General features: G+C 41.2%; 1 protein-coding gene across 1 annotated transcript in view; it reads left to right on the top strand.

Annotated features, from left to right (window-relative positions):
* The window catches only part of rxfp2l (relaxin family peptide receptor 2, like), a gene marked incomplete at its 5' end in the record, with an annotated part of 20,837 nt that extends 7,500 nt beyond the window's left edge, over positions 1-13,337 (top strand). Inside the window, 11 exons of the mRNA XM_053677205.1 lie at positions 64-135; positions 235-309; positions 559-630; positions 1,266-1,337; positions 1,823-1,894; positions 3,652-3,723; positions 4,292-4,363; positions 7,085-7,314; positions 8,447-8,857; positions 9,413-9,625; positions 9,798-13,337. Coding sequence (XP_053533180.1) covers positions 64-135; positions 235-309; positions 559-630; positions 1,266-1,337; positions 1,823-1,894; positions 3,652-3,723; positions 4,292-4,363; positions 7,085-7,314; positions 8,447-8,857; positions 9,413-9,625; positions 9,798-9,937 — 1,501 coding nt within the window. The remainder of the gene's footprint in view (positions 1-63; positions 136-234; positions 310-558; positions 631-1,265; positions 1,338-1,822; positions 1,895-3,651; positions 3,724-4,291; positions 4,364-7,084; positions 7,315-8,446; positions 8,858-9,412; positions 9,626-9,797) is intronic.
* Positions 13,338-14,593: the final 1,256 nt, after the last annotated feature.

Below are 14,593 nucleotides of genomic sequence, written 5' to 3'. Positions count from 1 at the left end.
ACTCTGTGTGTGTGTGTGTGTGTGTGTGTGTGTGTGTGTGTGTGTGTGTGTGTGTGTGTGTAGGATTCTGGACGAAAACAGAATCACTTCTTTACGTCAGAAGTCTTTTGAAGGCCTCAAGTCTTTATTCTTCCTGTAAGTTTCAATCAACTTCACTGTACACGCCTCAGTGGGCACACCATCAAACCATCTCTAATGCGGTGTGTGTGTGTGTGTGTGTGTGTGTGTTGCCAGATCTTTGCTGAATAACTCTGTGGAACAGCTACCCAAAATATCTCTCTGCCTCGAGATGCCTCGCCTGAACTGGCTGTGAGTGACATATTTTCAACTCTGTATGTATGTGTGTGTGTGTGTGTGTGTGTGTCTATATATATATATATATGTGTGTGTGTGTGTTTGTTGTGTCTTGGATGAAAATGCATTGCCCAAAGGGATGTCTGCAGTTTAGAATGTACTTTTCATGCACTGCCATTCTCTTTTTCATGCTCTGTGTGTGTGTGTGTGTGTCATATATATATATGTGTGTGTGTGTGTGTGTGTGTGTGTGTGTGTCCTCAGAGAGCTGGAAGGTAACAGAATTTCATCTTTGTGGTCGTCCAGTTTTAAGAACTGCACATCTCTGACAGTCCTGTAAGTGAACACACACACACACACACACACACACACACACACACACACACACACACCAAAATGAGGCCAGCAAAATCTGATAGCCTCCTGACGAGTCCTTACAAATATGTTGTACTGATAGGTACCGTGTTCTCCAACAACAGTCCATTTCTGGCTTTATGAACACATTACCAACCCAACCAATCAGAAAGGACTCCTTACGAATAAATTACCAAATGAATTTGTCACAAATGGCTCCTAACAAATATTTTACTGCCCCGACCAATCACAAACGAGTTCTTATGAATATGTTAAAAATGCATCAGCTCAAATGGTGAAATGTATTCCATGAATACCGCATTAGAAATGATTAATATTTTGGTAAAATTTTAGAAGAAGAGCTAATTGTTTACATAAACAAAACTTACTAGAGCTCCACCCACTGTTGACTCCGCCCATTTTAACCCCATCTGTACCTGTTGTGTAGATGTTCTCTGCAGCATTTCATCAACGCTTTGACAGGAACTGAACTTTTTTATTCGCATACAGATTCATACTGACCAGAGTCAGTTAGACGTGTGTGTGTGTGTGTGTGTGTGTGTGTGTGCGCGTGCATGTGTGTGTGTGCGCCCCGCGTATGTGTGTGTGTGTTTCAGGGCGTTAAGGAGAAACCACATCAGTGCTATAGAAGATGGAACGTTCTCCAGCATGCATCAACTTATAGACCTGTGAGTTCCCACACACACACACACACACACACACACACACACACACCTTTTTACATATTATGTTTTATAAAACGACCTATGCACCAGAGAGATCGACACATGGTCCTGGTTTTATTGAGGGATTATTGTGACGCTCAGGTTCTGTTATTAAATGTGATTTTAAACAAGCACAGATCAGTACGACCCTGAACACGTCTCACAGGCTGGCAAATAAATAAAGAACACACCACGTGACCTTTGCCCCTGCTGGATTACAAACTGAGGAATGTAGATCATGTAGCGCTGGTGCCGTTCGATTTGTTCCACACATACATCAGCATCTCTACGGTCTGCAATTATCTTCGATCACAAACAAGTGTTTATAAACAGTTTGCTGTCCCGACCGATCGGTTCGGTTAGTTGAGAATTTTAAAAAAAAGTAATCTAATGTAATAACGTGAAGATAATCTGTGTAATAAAACGAACTGTTCTGCGTTCCTCCACAGCGATCTGTCCGTCAATCAGATTTTGGATCTTCCTCCGTCTCTGTTTCACAGTCTTCAGAATGTCAGACAGCTGTGAGTCCTGATCTATAAGCTGTACGATGAACAGTATTATCACTTCTCAGTGTCTATCTTATTATTAGATTTATTAACAATGAGAGCATGGAAATGTGATTAAAATAGTTTTAAATATCTCTCCTTCTGTCCTAAGGGTTTAATTAGACTCACTGCTGTTCAGTGGGCACACTTTACATTTTCACTGTTCCTTGTTTTGGAATGAAAAAAAACAACAACTTTTTATTTAATTTAATTTAATTAAATTTTTTTATTTGTGAAAGGAACACACTGGCAGTCAAAACATTTTTGAAGGGTCAAATTCTGTAGAATTAAACAATCTTAGTAAGAACTATATCGAAGTGAACTGAGAAAGGTTTATTCACACTTTTTTTTGGAAGAAAATCTAGCTATAACTAATAGCTAGGCTTACTTCCTGTTTTCGAGGGCTTCGCAATCAGATTCCTTGGCCCATTACAGACTATTAAAAATTCTTTTAATCATTTTGTGAGGCTTACTCTGAGAATGTCATGTGCCAAAATTGGTGATGATTGGATAAAATGTGTAGGAGGAATATCGGAAAAAATTTTTCTGAAAAAATCCAAGATGCTGGAAAATCGATTTAGGCGGTAATTGATGTCATAGGGTGAGTCTCGACCCAGAGGATCCAGGGATGGACTTTTGGACACAAGGTTAAAAAGTTATGACTATAAACATACTTCCAAATTAAGCCAAAATTTGACCTGATGGTGGTGCTAGAGCGTTAGCAACACTTGGCCCAAATTTGGTCAGAATGTTCTTTAGAGCCTTCCCTATCAGTGTGCTAAATTTCACAACTTTTTACCAGACGGTTCTATGGGCTGCAGTAGACAACCTAGTGAATTTCACTGTGCTGTAATGTATATGTGACAAATAAAGGCTTCTTCTTCAGAAGAAAAGAAGAAAAGAAAAGTGCTTATGGCCCCTAATAATAATAATAATAATAATAATAATAATCATCATCATCATCATTTAAAAACATTATGAAACAAAAATGAGAATAATTGAAAACTCATGCAAAATATACATTGTGAACGAGAAAAAAATTAGAGTGGATAAAATATCTTTAGCTGCTTAAATAGAGTGTGTACTCTTACCTGTCTAATTTTTTTTTTAGATGCATAGGTAAACTATAAATAAATAAATAAATAAATATTATATACATTTAATATTTATTTATTTATATAATATATAAATAATATAATATAAACATTCAAAAAATAACTTTTTTAAAAAGAACCGGCAATGTATATGATAGTTTAAAAAAAAACTTTAGGCTAGCAGCACAAACACATTTGTTTTTGTTTACCAGCATTTAACAACTGAAGGGAAAACACTCAGCAGTTCATAAATCAGTGTGAAATTGTTTTGCATCATCATCACCGTTATCACCGCAGTGAGTGCAGCTGTTAAACCTGATAAGCACCTCATTAAAACCCACCAAGAGCCGACTGATCTTTAATAACCGTGATTAAAAAATCGAAGCATTTCACTGCAGTACTGCAGGACTGGAAAACACGCCAGACGTGTCCGAAATGAAATTTTTCTGTCGTCAGTGTTTGTTTGTTTTGATTTCTCTCCACTCGTAACCTTGTGGAAATGTTTTCAGCGCCGCAGCGTTTCAGACGCCTCATTGATTTGTTGTATAATGTGTTTAGATGACATGACAAGATTTATAAATCACCAGCAATGTTTTTGTGCATGCATATGTGTGTGTGTGTGTGTGTGCGTGTGTGTAGAAACATCTCCAACAATCCCCTGACGCACGTGTATGAAGATCAGTTTGACAGTTTCATCAATCTTCAATCGCTGTGAGTTCAAATCATTAATCAGAATACCGACCAGACCGCTGTGTGTAGTAACACAAAATACCTGTCTGCCATATAAACCAGCGCCGAGACACTGCTCTCATTATACACACACACATACACAAGATGTATGTTTTTCAGTGTAGAAATATTTGTGTGTGTGTGTGTGTAAAATGAGCCTAAACTGTCAAGACATAATTATAGAATGATGAACGAACCTGTACGGAGTGAGCGCGAGAGCGAGTGTGTAGATTCCACATGTTTATTTGGTCAATACGTTACTCTAAAGCGACTCTAGACTTCTCAATACAAGTGTACACTCACACACACAACTATGGATTATTTCACTAAGTCATTACAAGCTTCAGCGTGGCTCTAAAGCGACTCAACGCGGCTTTCATTGTGGATCTGGAACAGCTCTAGATTTCTCATCATGGCCGAGCTATAAAACCCACAACAGATCATTAAATCCTAGGCTCAACAGTGTAGATTCTCAACACAGCTGTAAACACAGCAGAACCCTCTTTCCGTCCATCGTTCTGTTTATAACGTAACACCGTCCTTGTTTCAGGAGTATGGAGGAAGTTGAGATTCCCAACATCAGCATCCGAATGTTCCGCTTTCTCAGCAACCTCTCCCACATGTGAGTGCTCCCATGACTATACTCACGGCTCTCATCGTCAGTCCTTTTTCACTATGTAGACGACGTATACGCCATCATCACTCCACCGTACACAAAGAGTAAACGCTTATCACGCTGCCGAAAGCTTAAAAAAGGAAGGAGTCTCCAGTGTCAGTGCTTTGTAATAGTCAGAGGGAACGCTGTAACTTTTACAGCATCTTCTGGTGCTGCTCTCCTGCACTAAACTGACCTCAGAAGTTATAAGAAACAGAAAGAAAAGCAGGAAATGAGAAACAGCATCATGATTAAAAATATAACCGAGACATTCCGAGAACAGACGATGATGTAGCAGGAGGGACGCAAGCTGGAAGTAAACAAGTCCATGTTTATGTGTTTTGTTTTGTCATAACCTTTGCGAAGCTTTTAAAGGTGAGATATAAATTAAACATCTACAGATGGAAAAAAAAGAAGAAGAAAAAGAGAAAAAAAAAAGTCTTGTCTGGTCTTCAGAGAGATTTCTAAATTCTTTCTAAAACCATCCTCGCTTGCACAAAGGCAGATCCTCCCCGTTATTGGAGACAATGATTCTCCTGACATCTCTGCCTAAAGGAAATGTCAGCGAGATTACGGCCAGTTATATTCACATCAACATCAAAAGGATGAACTGAATCTGACCCTTTTAGATCTTTGGTTCTATTATGGGCAAATTAACCTTTTCCACTCAGCTCTTGTTCCTTGGGCCTTGATCTAAAATATCAGCTATTTACACGTGAACGGTAGCAGAAAGTAGATTCTTCTTCAGTGTTCCTGTTTCACTTTCCATAAAACTCAATCTAACAGGTGCCAGTTTATTCAGCAATTTCCAATTAACACACACACTTCAATTTCAGTCAAATCTGTACCCAGATACACACGAAATCATGTGAATGAGAGAGAGCTAGAACTTGTAGACAATGAAACCGAGAACTACAAAATTGCTAAGTTAGAACTAAGAAACTAGAAAGCATGGAACTATGAAACTATGCATTGAAACCAAGGAACAGGGGAACTTCGCTACCGACACACTTAGAAAATCTAGAAACCTTTAAGTGTTCTATATAGAACCCCACATCATAGTGTTTCTCTATCAACTTCCTAAGCACTCTTCTTAAGAAGCAAAGAACCATTAAGTATTCCATGAACCTTTAAAGAACCGCTGAAGAACGGTTTCTCTGAATGTAAGAATGTAAGAAACAGAATGTTATAACTTGAGATATTAGGGAAGTAAGCAAAAATAGCTAGGAACTGTTTAACAATTAAAGTAGTGGAATAGAATAAATAACTTTTGGGCAAGGACACAAGGAAACTAAAGAAAACTGCAAAAGAGCTAGAACTTGGATTAGAACTTGGAAACAAGGGATCTAGAATTACAACAGGGAATTAATGAACTGTGATGCAACGAAGCTGGAACTAGGAGGTAGGAAACAAAGAAAGTTGAAAATAAGAAACTAGGAAACAAGGGAGACAAAGTTGAGAAATAAAAATAAGCAACCTAGAAGAATAGAAAACAATAACTGAAGAAACTACGGACATGAAATTATAACGTTTTTTTATTTATTTATTTTTTTTATAAAGGAATCTCAAAGAATAGAAAATAAGAAACTAAGTAATTAGGGACGTTAAACTGGAAACTATTAGAAAAAAGGAACCTAAAAGATTAGAAATTAAGAAAACAAGAACCTAGGAAGGAACCAAGAAGAACAGAAAACTAGAAGAAAACGAACCTAAGAATAAACAAATAAAAAGCCAGGAAAATAAGGACCGAACATAGAATTAAAAAAACTAACAAATCTAAAATTACAAACTAGTAGAAAAAAAGGAGCTACATTATTAGCAACTAAGAAACAACAACAAAGGAATGAGGGACCCTTCAATTTGAACCAGAAGAAAAATGAACCTAGAAGAATAGAAAACATAAAACTAACAAACTTGGGGCCTAAAATTAGAAACTGTTAGAAAAATGGAACCTAGAAGATTAAAAACTAAGAAAATAAGAACCTAGGAAGGAACCAAGGAGAATAGAAAACCAGAAACCATTAAAGCAAGGACCTAAATATTAAACTAGTAGAAAAAAGAAACCAAGCTAAGAAATTAGGGACTTTAAATTAGAAGCTAGTAGAAGTAAATGAATCTAAGAATTACAAAAACAAACCCAATAAACTAAGGAACTAAGATTATTATTAACTAGAAGAAAAATGAAACTACAAGAATATAAAGATAAAAAAACAAAAACAAAACAAATCTAACAAACTTCGGACCTACAGTGAAAAACTAATAAAAAAAGAGGAATCTAGAACAATATATAAAAAAAACAACAATAAACTAACAACCTAGAGGCATAAAATTTGAAAATTGTAGACAAACTAAAACTAGAACCATACAAAACAATGAACAAGGGAGAAAAAATGATGAAAATTAGAATGTAAGAACCTAGAAAAATAGAAAATAAGAAACCGGGGACCTAAAACTCTGAACTATTAGGGAATTTTTTTATTTATTTGAAAACTATTTAAAGAAGGGCAATTTATTTACAAAAGTAAAAGTATGTACATGTAAATGATACAATGATATAAATAATGTTTAAGTTGTTTAGTTTTGAATAATATTTTATTGTTACATGTTTGTTGGTGGTTTGTTTATTGTGTATATATTAATTTTATTGTTATCTATCTGTTTGTTTGTTTATGAACGATTTAATTCTAGCTATTTTAAACGTTTCGAGTACTGCACCTATTCTCCGAACGTGCGGAGCTGCAAGCCGAACACGGACGGCATCTCGTCCTTCGAGAACCTGCTGGCCAACATCATCCTGCGTGTGTTTGTTTGGGTCGTGGCCTTCGCTATCTGTTTCGGGAACGTGTTCGTAATCTGTCTACGCTCCTGCGTTGGTTCGGAGAACGAGCATCATACCATGGCCATCAAATCGCTCTGCTGTGAGTGTTTCGCATAGAACTCTCTTCTTCAATATAATTAACGTTCGTAGTAATTCTTTATTAGGTAAGAATACTTTTTTACGCTTAGTGTCCATACCGCCCAGTCGCTTAGCAAAAGAGTTCTCTTGACTATAACAACTTCAGCAGCGAGAGTTTTGAGCAGTTGATAATGAAAGTAGTAAGATTTAACTTCCATTTGAACAAAGCATTGATTTATAACAGTTAAAAAAACAACAACAAACCGATGTTAAATGCCCCATAAAATTTAATTAATTCAAACCTTTCAGCCAATCAGAAATCAGAATTTTCCGCGGCTGTTCCGCTTACATAATATTGTTATCATCGACACATCAGAATAGTCCATCTGTAATAACTGTATATCATCTGGAGGGTACTGTAACGACCTCCGACCACACACACACATACACACACAAACACAAACACACAAACACACACACACACATATATATATATATATATATATATATATATATATATATATATATATACAAAGATGTAATAAATGATTCATCTGCCAGTCTTGATCATAAACGCTTATTAAACAAACACACATACACACACACACACATACATACACCACCTGCTAGGCAGAAAATAAGCAATTACAGTGTGAACACACACATGAACACACACACACACACTGTGAATCATCTACCATATGTGCTCTGTGTGTGTGTTTAATAAGTATTTATGATTAAGACTGAAAGATGAATCATTTATTACATCTTTATATATATGTGTGCATGTGTGTGTGTGTGTGTGTGTGTGTGTGTGTGTGTCACCCCAGACTGTAATTGCTTAATTAAGAAAATTGCACATAATGGAGTAGCTGAAAGTGAAAGAAAGAAAGCAACAACTTCCACATATGGATTCAAAGACACGCCCACTCAGAGGTGCTCTTATTTCCATATATGGACTTAAAGACACACCTTCCAAGAGCTGCATAAATTTCCAAATATAAACTCAAAGCCACACCCACCCCAGTAAGAGTTGCTCTTATTTCCATATGGACATAAAGACATTCCCACGCAGAGGTACTCTCATTTCCATACGTGGATATGTGTATTTGTATATATATGTTGTTTATAGCTACGTTCTCGGTCTCTGATAGGTGCGGACTGTCTGATGGGCGTGTACCTTTTTTTCATCGGCGCTTTCGATGTGAAATACTGCGGGGAGTATAATCGCCACGCCCATGTCTGGATGGAGAGTCTGTCCTGTCAGCTGATTGGCTCCCTGGCGCTGCTCTCCACGGAGGTGTCGGTGATGATGCTGACGTACATGACGCTGGAGAAGTACGTGTGCATCGTTTTCCCCTTCCATCATTACCGTGCCGGACGCAAACGCACGCTCTGCTCACTCACGTGCATCTGGGTTCTTGGCTTCGTCCTGGCGCTCACCCCGTTCTGTGACAGGCACACCTTCGGGAACTTCTACGGCCGCAATGGCGTGTGTTTCCCGCTGCACTCGGACCAGGCGGAGAAGCCGGGGGCACGCTGCTACTCCACCGGCATCTTCCTGGGTGAAAAACACTTCTGTTCTTCCTCAGGATTCAGTCACTCTAATAAAGGGTGTTCCACTCACTGGAAATAAAACACTACAGGCTGTGGGACAAGGATTAGCTGCTAGCATCCTGTTTCTCCTTCAGTATGCTAATGCTAGCATACAAAACAGATTAGCGCTTTTGTATTTTTAGTAAAGATTTCAGTAAAGGAGCAGCGTGTAATATTCAGCGCCCTCTAGTGGTGACCTAAACTACAATTTAAATAAAAACCGCAGCAACAACGTTGCAGGTGACATGTGATTATCAGTTGCCTTATAAGGGAAAATGGGCGGAACAGCTCTGTTCTGTCTAAAACTGGAACTAGCATGATCCAGATCATGGCAAAAAAATATCTGAAGCTATACAATGAAAGAGCTGTATAAAGAAACATTATTATTATTATATATTTCATTATTATTATTATTGTTATTATTATTGCATACTGCACCTTTAAAGCAGGGGGCCTGAACATGAATTGCTGCTTTAATTTATTTATTATTTTATAACGTTCTGCTCTTGTGCTTTTGCTTTCAGGTCTGAACCTGTTTGCGTTCATCCTGATCGTTTTCTCCTACTCCAGCATGTTCTACTCCATCCAGAAGACGGCCAAGTCCGCCAGACAGACGACCTTTGACGTTGAAGTCTCCGTCGCTAAGCGTTTCTTCTTCATCGTCTTCACCGACGCCATGTGCTGGATCCCCATCTTCCTGCTCAAGATCCTGTCTCTTCTGCAAGTGCAGATCACCGGTAAGTGTGTGTGGAAATAACTCGACACACCACGTGTCTCACTCCATCCCTCTGCACCTGTCACTCTCCTGGTGTGTGTGAGAGATGAAGTGACGAGACGGTGAGCTGGACATCGAGGTGACGTACGTACGTGTGTGTGTGTGTGTGTGTGTGTGTGTGTGTGTGTGTTCAGGAACGCTCATCCTGTGGGTGGTGATCTTCATTCTGCCCATCAACAGCGCTCTGAACCCGATCCTCTACACCATCACTACCAACGTCTTCCAGGAGCGCCTCCGAGTGTGTGTGCGCTTCCACTGCATGGACAACCACTGACTACACACACACACACACACACACACACACAGAGTCTCTGAGCAGCTACAGTGCAGGTGTACAGTCATATTAAAGTCACAGTGTGACAACGAGAGGGAACAGAACATGATTTACTCACTGCTTGTGCGTGTGTGTGCGTGTGTGTGCGCCATAGCACGTGGATAAGAACCTGGATGTGTGTGTCGGTGTATGTTTCTGTGTTTTTTGTCAGTATGTGTCTCAGAACACACAGGGTCCTGCCTCAGTTCCGATGCGACCTAGTTCCTGAATATTGCCGAGGCATCTGGACTTGGGTCTGCATCCACTTTTGCGGCCATCTCTTAAGAACTGTAGCTTCTGCTGCTGGATGTCAGTTTGTGGCCTCCCCTTGCGTTTAACTCCCCTGCTGCTCGACTCCCCTTGCGCCTTCCTGGGCTCAGTCGAGGAAGGTGATGGAGTTTCCTCGACAGCTGTCGGAGAAGCTCCTTCATCTGAAGAGTCACGGGGGAGGCAGTACGTGACGAGCTAGCTGCTGCTAGTGTCGGGTCTGTGAAGTGACTGTGATGAAAGGTCCTGGTCCTCCGTCTCATCCTGCTCCCTGAGTGACGCACCCAAGCTGGGAGATGAAACAGAAATGGTACGGTGAACATCTTTTTTGTATTAGTCATGGAAAAACACCTTCACATTGCATAACCACTTTAATAATGTATCGTACAGTTGCATTTTGTAACTCATACAAGTGCGGTGTAAAATTCAGGGCTGCACCTCATCAGTACACAATCTGCAATCTGTTTCGTAGACTGTAGAACTTCCGGTGGTTCCAGATGGACGGTGAACAATGTAGGCTTTGATGAAATCTGTAACCCGGAGGAGACACCTGCGCCTAGGTGTCAAGTGTTTGCTGCAACTTCCACTAGATCATTTATGGGTTCTGTCCACCTCTTCTCTTTCTCAGACCGGTTGTGGAACATCTCGTGTGAGACATCATACAGGCATTTGTGCTCCTGCCAAAGTTCAATGAAACTTTGCTCCATGACTTGTGTCCACACTTTTCTTGTTGCCATCTTCTTTCTTGCGGTGTCGTCCTCTTCAAATGTTAAAAAGTTGTACATCATCTCCGCTTTATGCTTCTGCCATAGGTTTCGTGGGTTATCTTTCCGGTGACCTCACCCCATGCCTTGCTCTCTCACTGGCTGTAGCTCGTTGCCGCAATCACTTCCAGTGACAACGCTTCTAACACCACAGGACGTGGAGTCGCCCGCCAGCTCCTGATATTTCACATGCCACATATCTGTCTGGCGTCGGCGATGTGTCGGCGAGCCTCTTTTGATGCGTCGTCGAGTAGTTCGGTGTCACTTGGTTGATCCGTTCATGCATTGTACATACTCCACCAGGGGCCAGAAGGGGGAGGGCTGCTCCTTCCAGGCCTCCCGGGCCAAGTCCAACAGTCCTCGAGGGCACCATCTGAAGAGGAGCTTGAACGGGGTGAAACCTTTGTATGTTCGGGGGGGTTTCCCGGACTGCGAAGAGCACATAGTGCAGGAGAAGGTCCCAGTGTCTACCATCCTCATCCACCACCAACTGCAGCATCCCTTGGTCTGTCAAGCATGATGTCCTTCTGCACTCTCCTGGCCAGGAGATTAATATTGTTTAGATGGAAGGATCCTGCTCCACCAGTGTATGGTCATTGGGTCAGGGAAGTCACGTCTCATCTTAAGTTGGAAAAGATTAGGTACACTGTCAGGGGGGCTACTGGGAAATTTTACAGAATCTGGCAGCCTTTTCTCTTCTTTGTCAGAGACGTGGATGCTGACAGTATTGTTATGTGATCATTGTCATAACTTTGTTTCTTTTGCTCTCTTCTATGGTGGTCTGGCTTTATAATATGTAATATGTATGTTCTGTGTCTGGCACTAGGGGGGTAGGGGGGTTGTTCTGTCTATTTGGTTGGTGTTGTATGTTTAATTTGAAAGATGTTAATAAAGAAACCTTGATCAAAAAAAAGATGGGATCCCCACACGGCTGAACAGAACCATGAGCTTCTTCACAGTGTTGCGGGAGGTGGCTTTTCGCATAGGCACCGATTCGGGGTACTTGGTGACATAGTCCATGAGGACCAGAATGGATTCTTGCCACTTGGCGGACTTTGGCAGTGGCCCTACGAGGTCCATGCCAATCCTTTCTAAGGATACGCCAATGATGGGGAGAGGAATGAGGGGGACGGGTGCTGGATTCTGGGGTTTGGTTCGCAGACACTGGGGGCACCTTCTGCAGAAGGCCTGGTCCTCTGCATTCATGCCGGGCCACGGGAACGGTCCCTCAGCTTCTCCAAGGGTTTCCGGGCCCCCAGCGGGTGTGAGTGGGCCATGTGCATTAAGAGCTGGGTTCTGGAATGAGGAGGTCACAGGACTGTACCCGGTGGTCGGTCAGGAAGTAGAGTAGCCCCCCTTTACCAGGAATTAGGTGCCATTTAGGTGCTGCTCAGAGCTCTGGCTGACCCCCTCTATCTGACACACTTGGCCCCAACAGTGTTTTAAGCGGTCATTCTCCTTCCTTTGTGTCTCACCTCTCTGTGCTGCCTCGGCCCTTTTATATCTTCCCGACGTCTACTGGATGGTGAGTAGCTGCCGCTCCACTCATTGGCCGCCAGCTGTGTGTGTATCTGCCGCCCCGCCTTGCAGCCATGTGCTTCCGAGCTGTCCAGAACACTCGAGGTCCCGAAGCGGAGCGGTCCGTCCAGCACCCGAGCCGCAGTCGTGCTAGGAGTGCGTCGTTCTGTGCGTGTGCAGGCTGCATGCTCTCCATCCCAACTACGGACCATGGCTGCAGAGCCGAATTACACCGATTCCCTCTACTGCTCGACATTCAGAAAAGATCCATCAGATATCGGCAGTGTACATGCAGTGCTGTCTGACCCTAAATCCACACTACACTGATTACCTGAGCACAGAGACCGAACACCAGCACAGACCCACGCTGACAAAGTACAGACTCCCCCCCCACTTGTCTTCTGTTTATTTATTTATTTTTTATTAACATCTTTAAGATTGTATTGACGCTTGTTCTCTATTCTCTCATCTCCATGTTTCACTAATATAATATTTTTATTCAGATTATTATAACATGTTAATACGAACTCTACACTTACTAATAACAGTTCTACATTCCTGTAATGTACATGCCAATAAAGCTTCTTCAATTGAATTGAAGTGTGTGTGTGTGCGTGTTTACAGATTCGGGATCTTTTCTTGGTTCTATCCTAAACCGATTTGTGTGTGTTAAATCTGTGCTTAATGCCCTCCGAAGGTCAGGTGTGGGATGAAAGTGATTCGATGCTTCCCATCTGCACACACTCCATCCTGAACCGGTGTGCACCTCACACATTTCAGCAGCTCAGAACTTCAATAAACACTCCACATAATCTCCATCACAGCAGAATAATAGCTCCATCAGCTGCTTCTGTGTGTCTCTCTCTCTCTCTCTCTCTCTCTCCCCCTCTCTCAGAGCCTCATATAAATAAAGAAAGACAGAAATTCACAGCTGTCGCAGAAATAAAGTGTGAAACACGAACCCTGCTCCCTCGGCTCGGCTCGAGCGTGATAAAGCGGTCAGAATGTCAGAGAATAACCTTTAACACAGAAAAGTAGACCATCCTCCAGAGTCCTCTCTGCATGTGCTCGGCGTTCTTCATCCGGTGTTGAGGTGGAAGTGTGTTCTGGATCGTTGTCTTGCTGCGTGATGAAGCTCCTCCTGATTCATTCGGACGCGTTTCTCTATAAATAAATAAAATCATGAGTTCATCATCAGTAAAGATCAGTGAGAATGTTCCAGAAGCAGCCGTGCGAGCCCAAGCCGTGACGCTACCTCCACCATGTTCCACAGATCAGCTCGTATGTTCTGGATCATGAGCAGATCCGTTCTTTCTCCACACTTTGGTCTTTCCATCACTTTGGTAGAGGTTCGTTTCGGTTCCAGAACCTTTGAGGATCGTCTCTGTATTTCTTTGTGAATTCCAGTCTGGATTTCTGACTCTTACTGCTGATGAGCGGTTTATATCTTGTGGATTGTGAGACCTTCACCCTGCCCTGCGGAGGTTGTTGGTGATCGTTTCGGATCGCTCGATAAAAACACGAGCGCCTTATCGATTTCTCTCCAGAGCGCAGAGATAAATCATTAGCAGAGGAACAGACAAAAAGAAACTGCTGCAAAGATATTCACGGGGTTAGAAAGTCAGGAACCGTTCCGAAGATCAACAACAAGATCCTCTCCCTGAATGTGGAACGTCCTTCATATACTTTACATCACCTTCGGAACGAATTCTGAATTCATTCTAATTCAGAACAAAGCGGGTTTTAATATTCAGACCAGGACCTTATCAACAGTTTCATTATAAACATGGCGTTGTTTAATTTATGCTAATTTATGCACAAAAAAAAAAAGTGTCATGGATTGAATAAACAGTCAGTTAAACACGTAAGCTTACTTTAACATTTCAATACTACAGTTCACTGTGTGTTCATCTTAATTAGTGCAGCAAATAACGTTAATGAAACTGTTACCTAAAAATGTTTCATAAATAAATAAAATCATGTGAAATGAAATGTGATAAAAGTATGTTTCTTTAATGCAAGATAAATATAATGCTGTTCTCCCCTTGTTTATCGTCACGTTTATCTC

Source organism: Ictalurus punctatus, chromosome 28 (assembly GCF_001660625.3).
Source record: "Ictalurus punctatus breed USDA103 chromosome 28, Coco_2.0, whole genome shotgun sequence".
Classification (NCBI taxonomy): domain Eukaryota; kingdom Metazoa; phylum Chordata; class Actinopteri; order Siluriformes; family Ictaluridae; genus Ictalurus; species Ictalurus punctatus.
The sequence above is the reverse complement of the archived record's forward strand: the minus strand, read 5'-3'. Positions and strand labels throughout refer to the sequence as shown.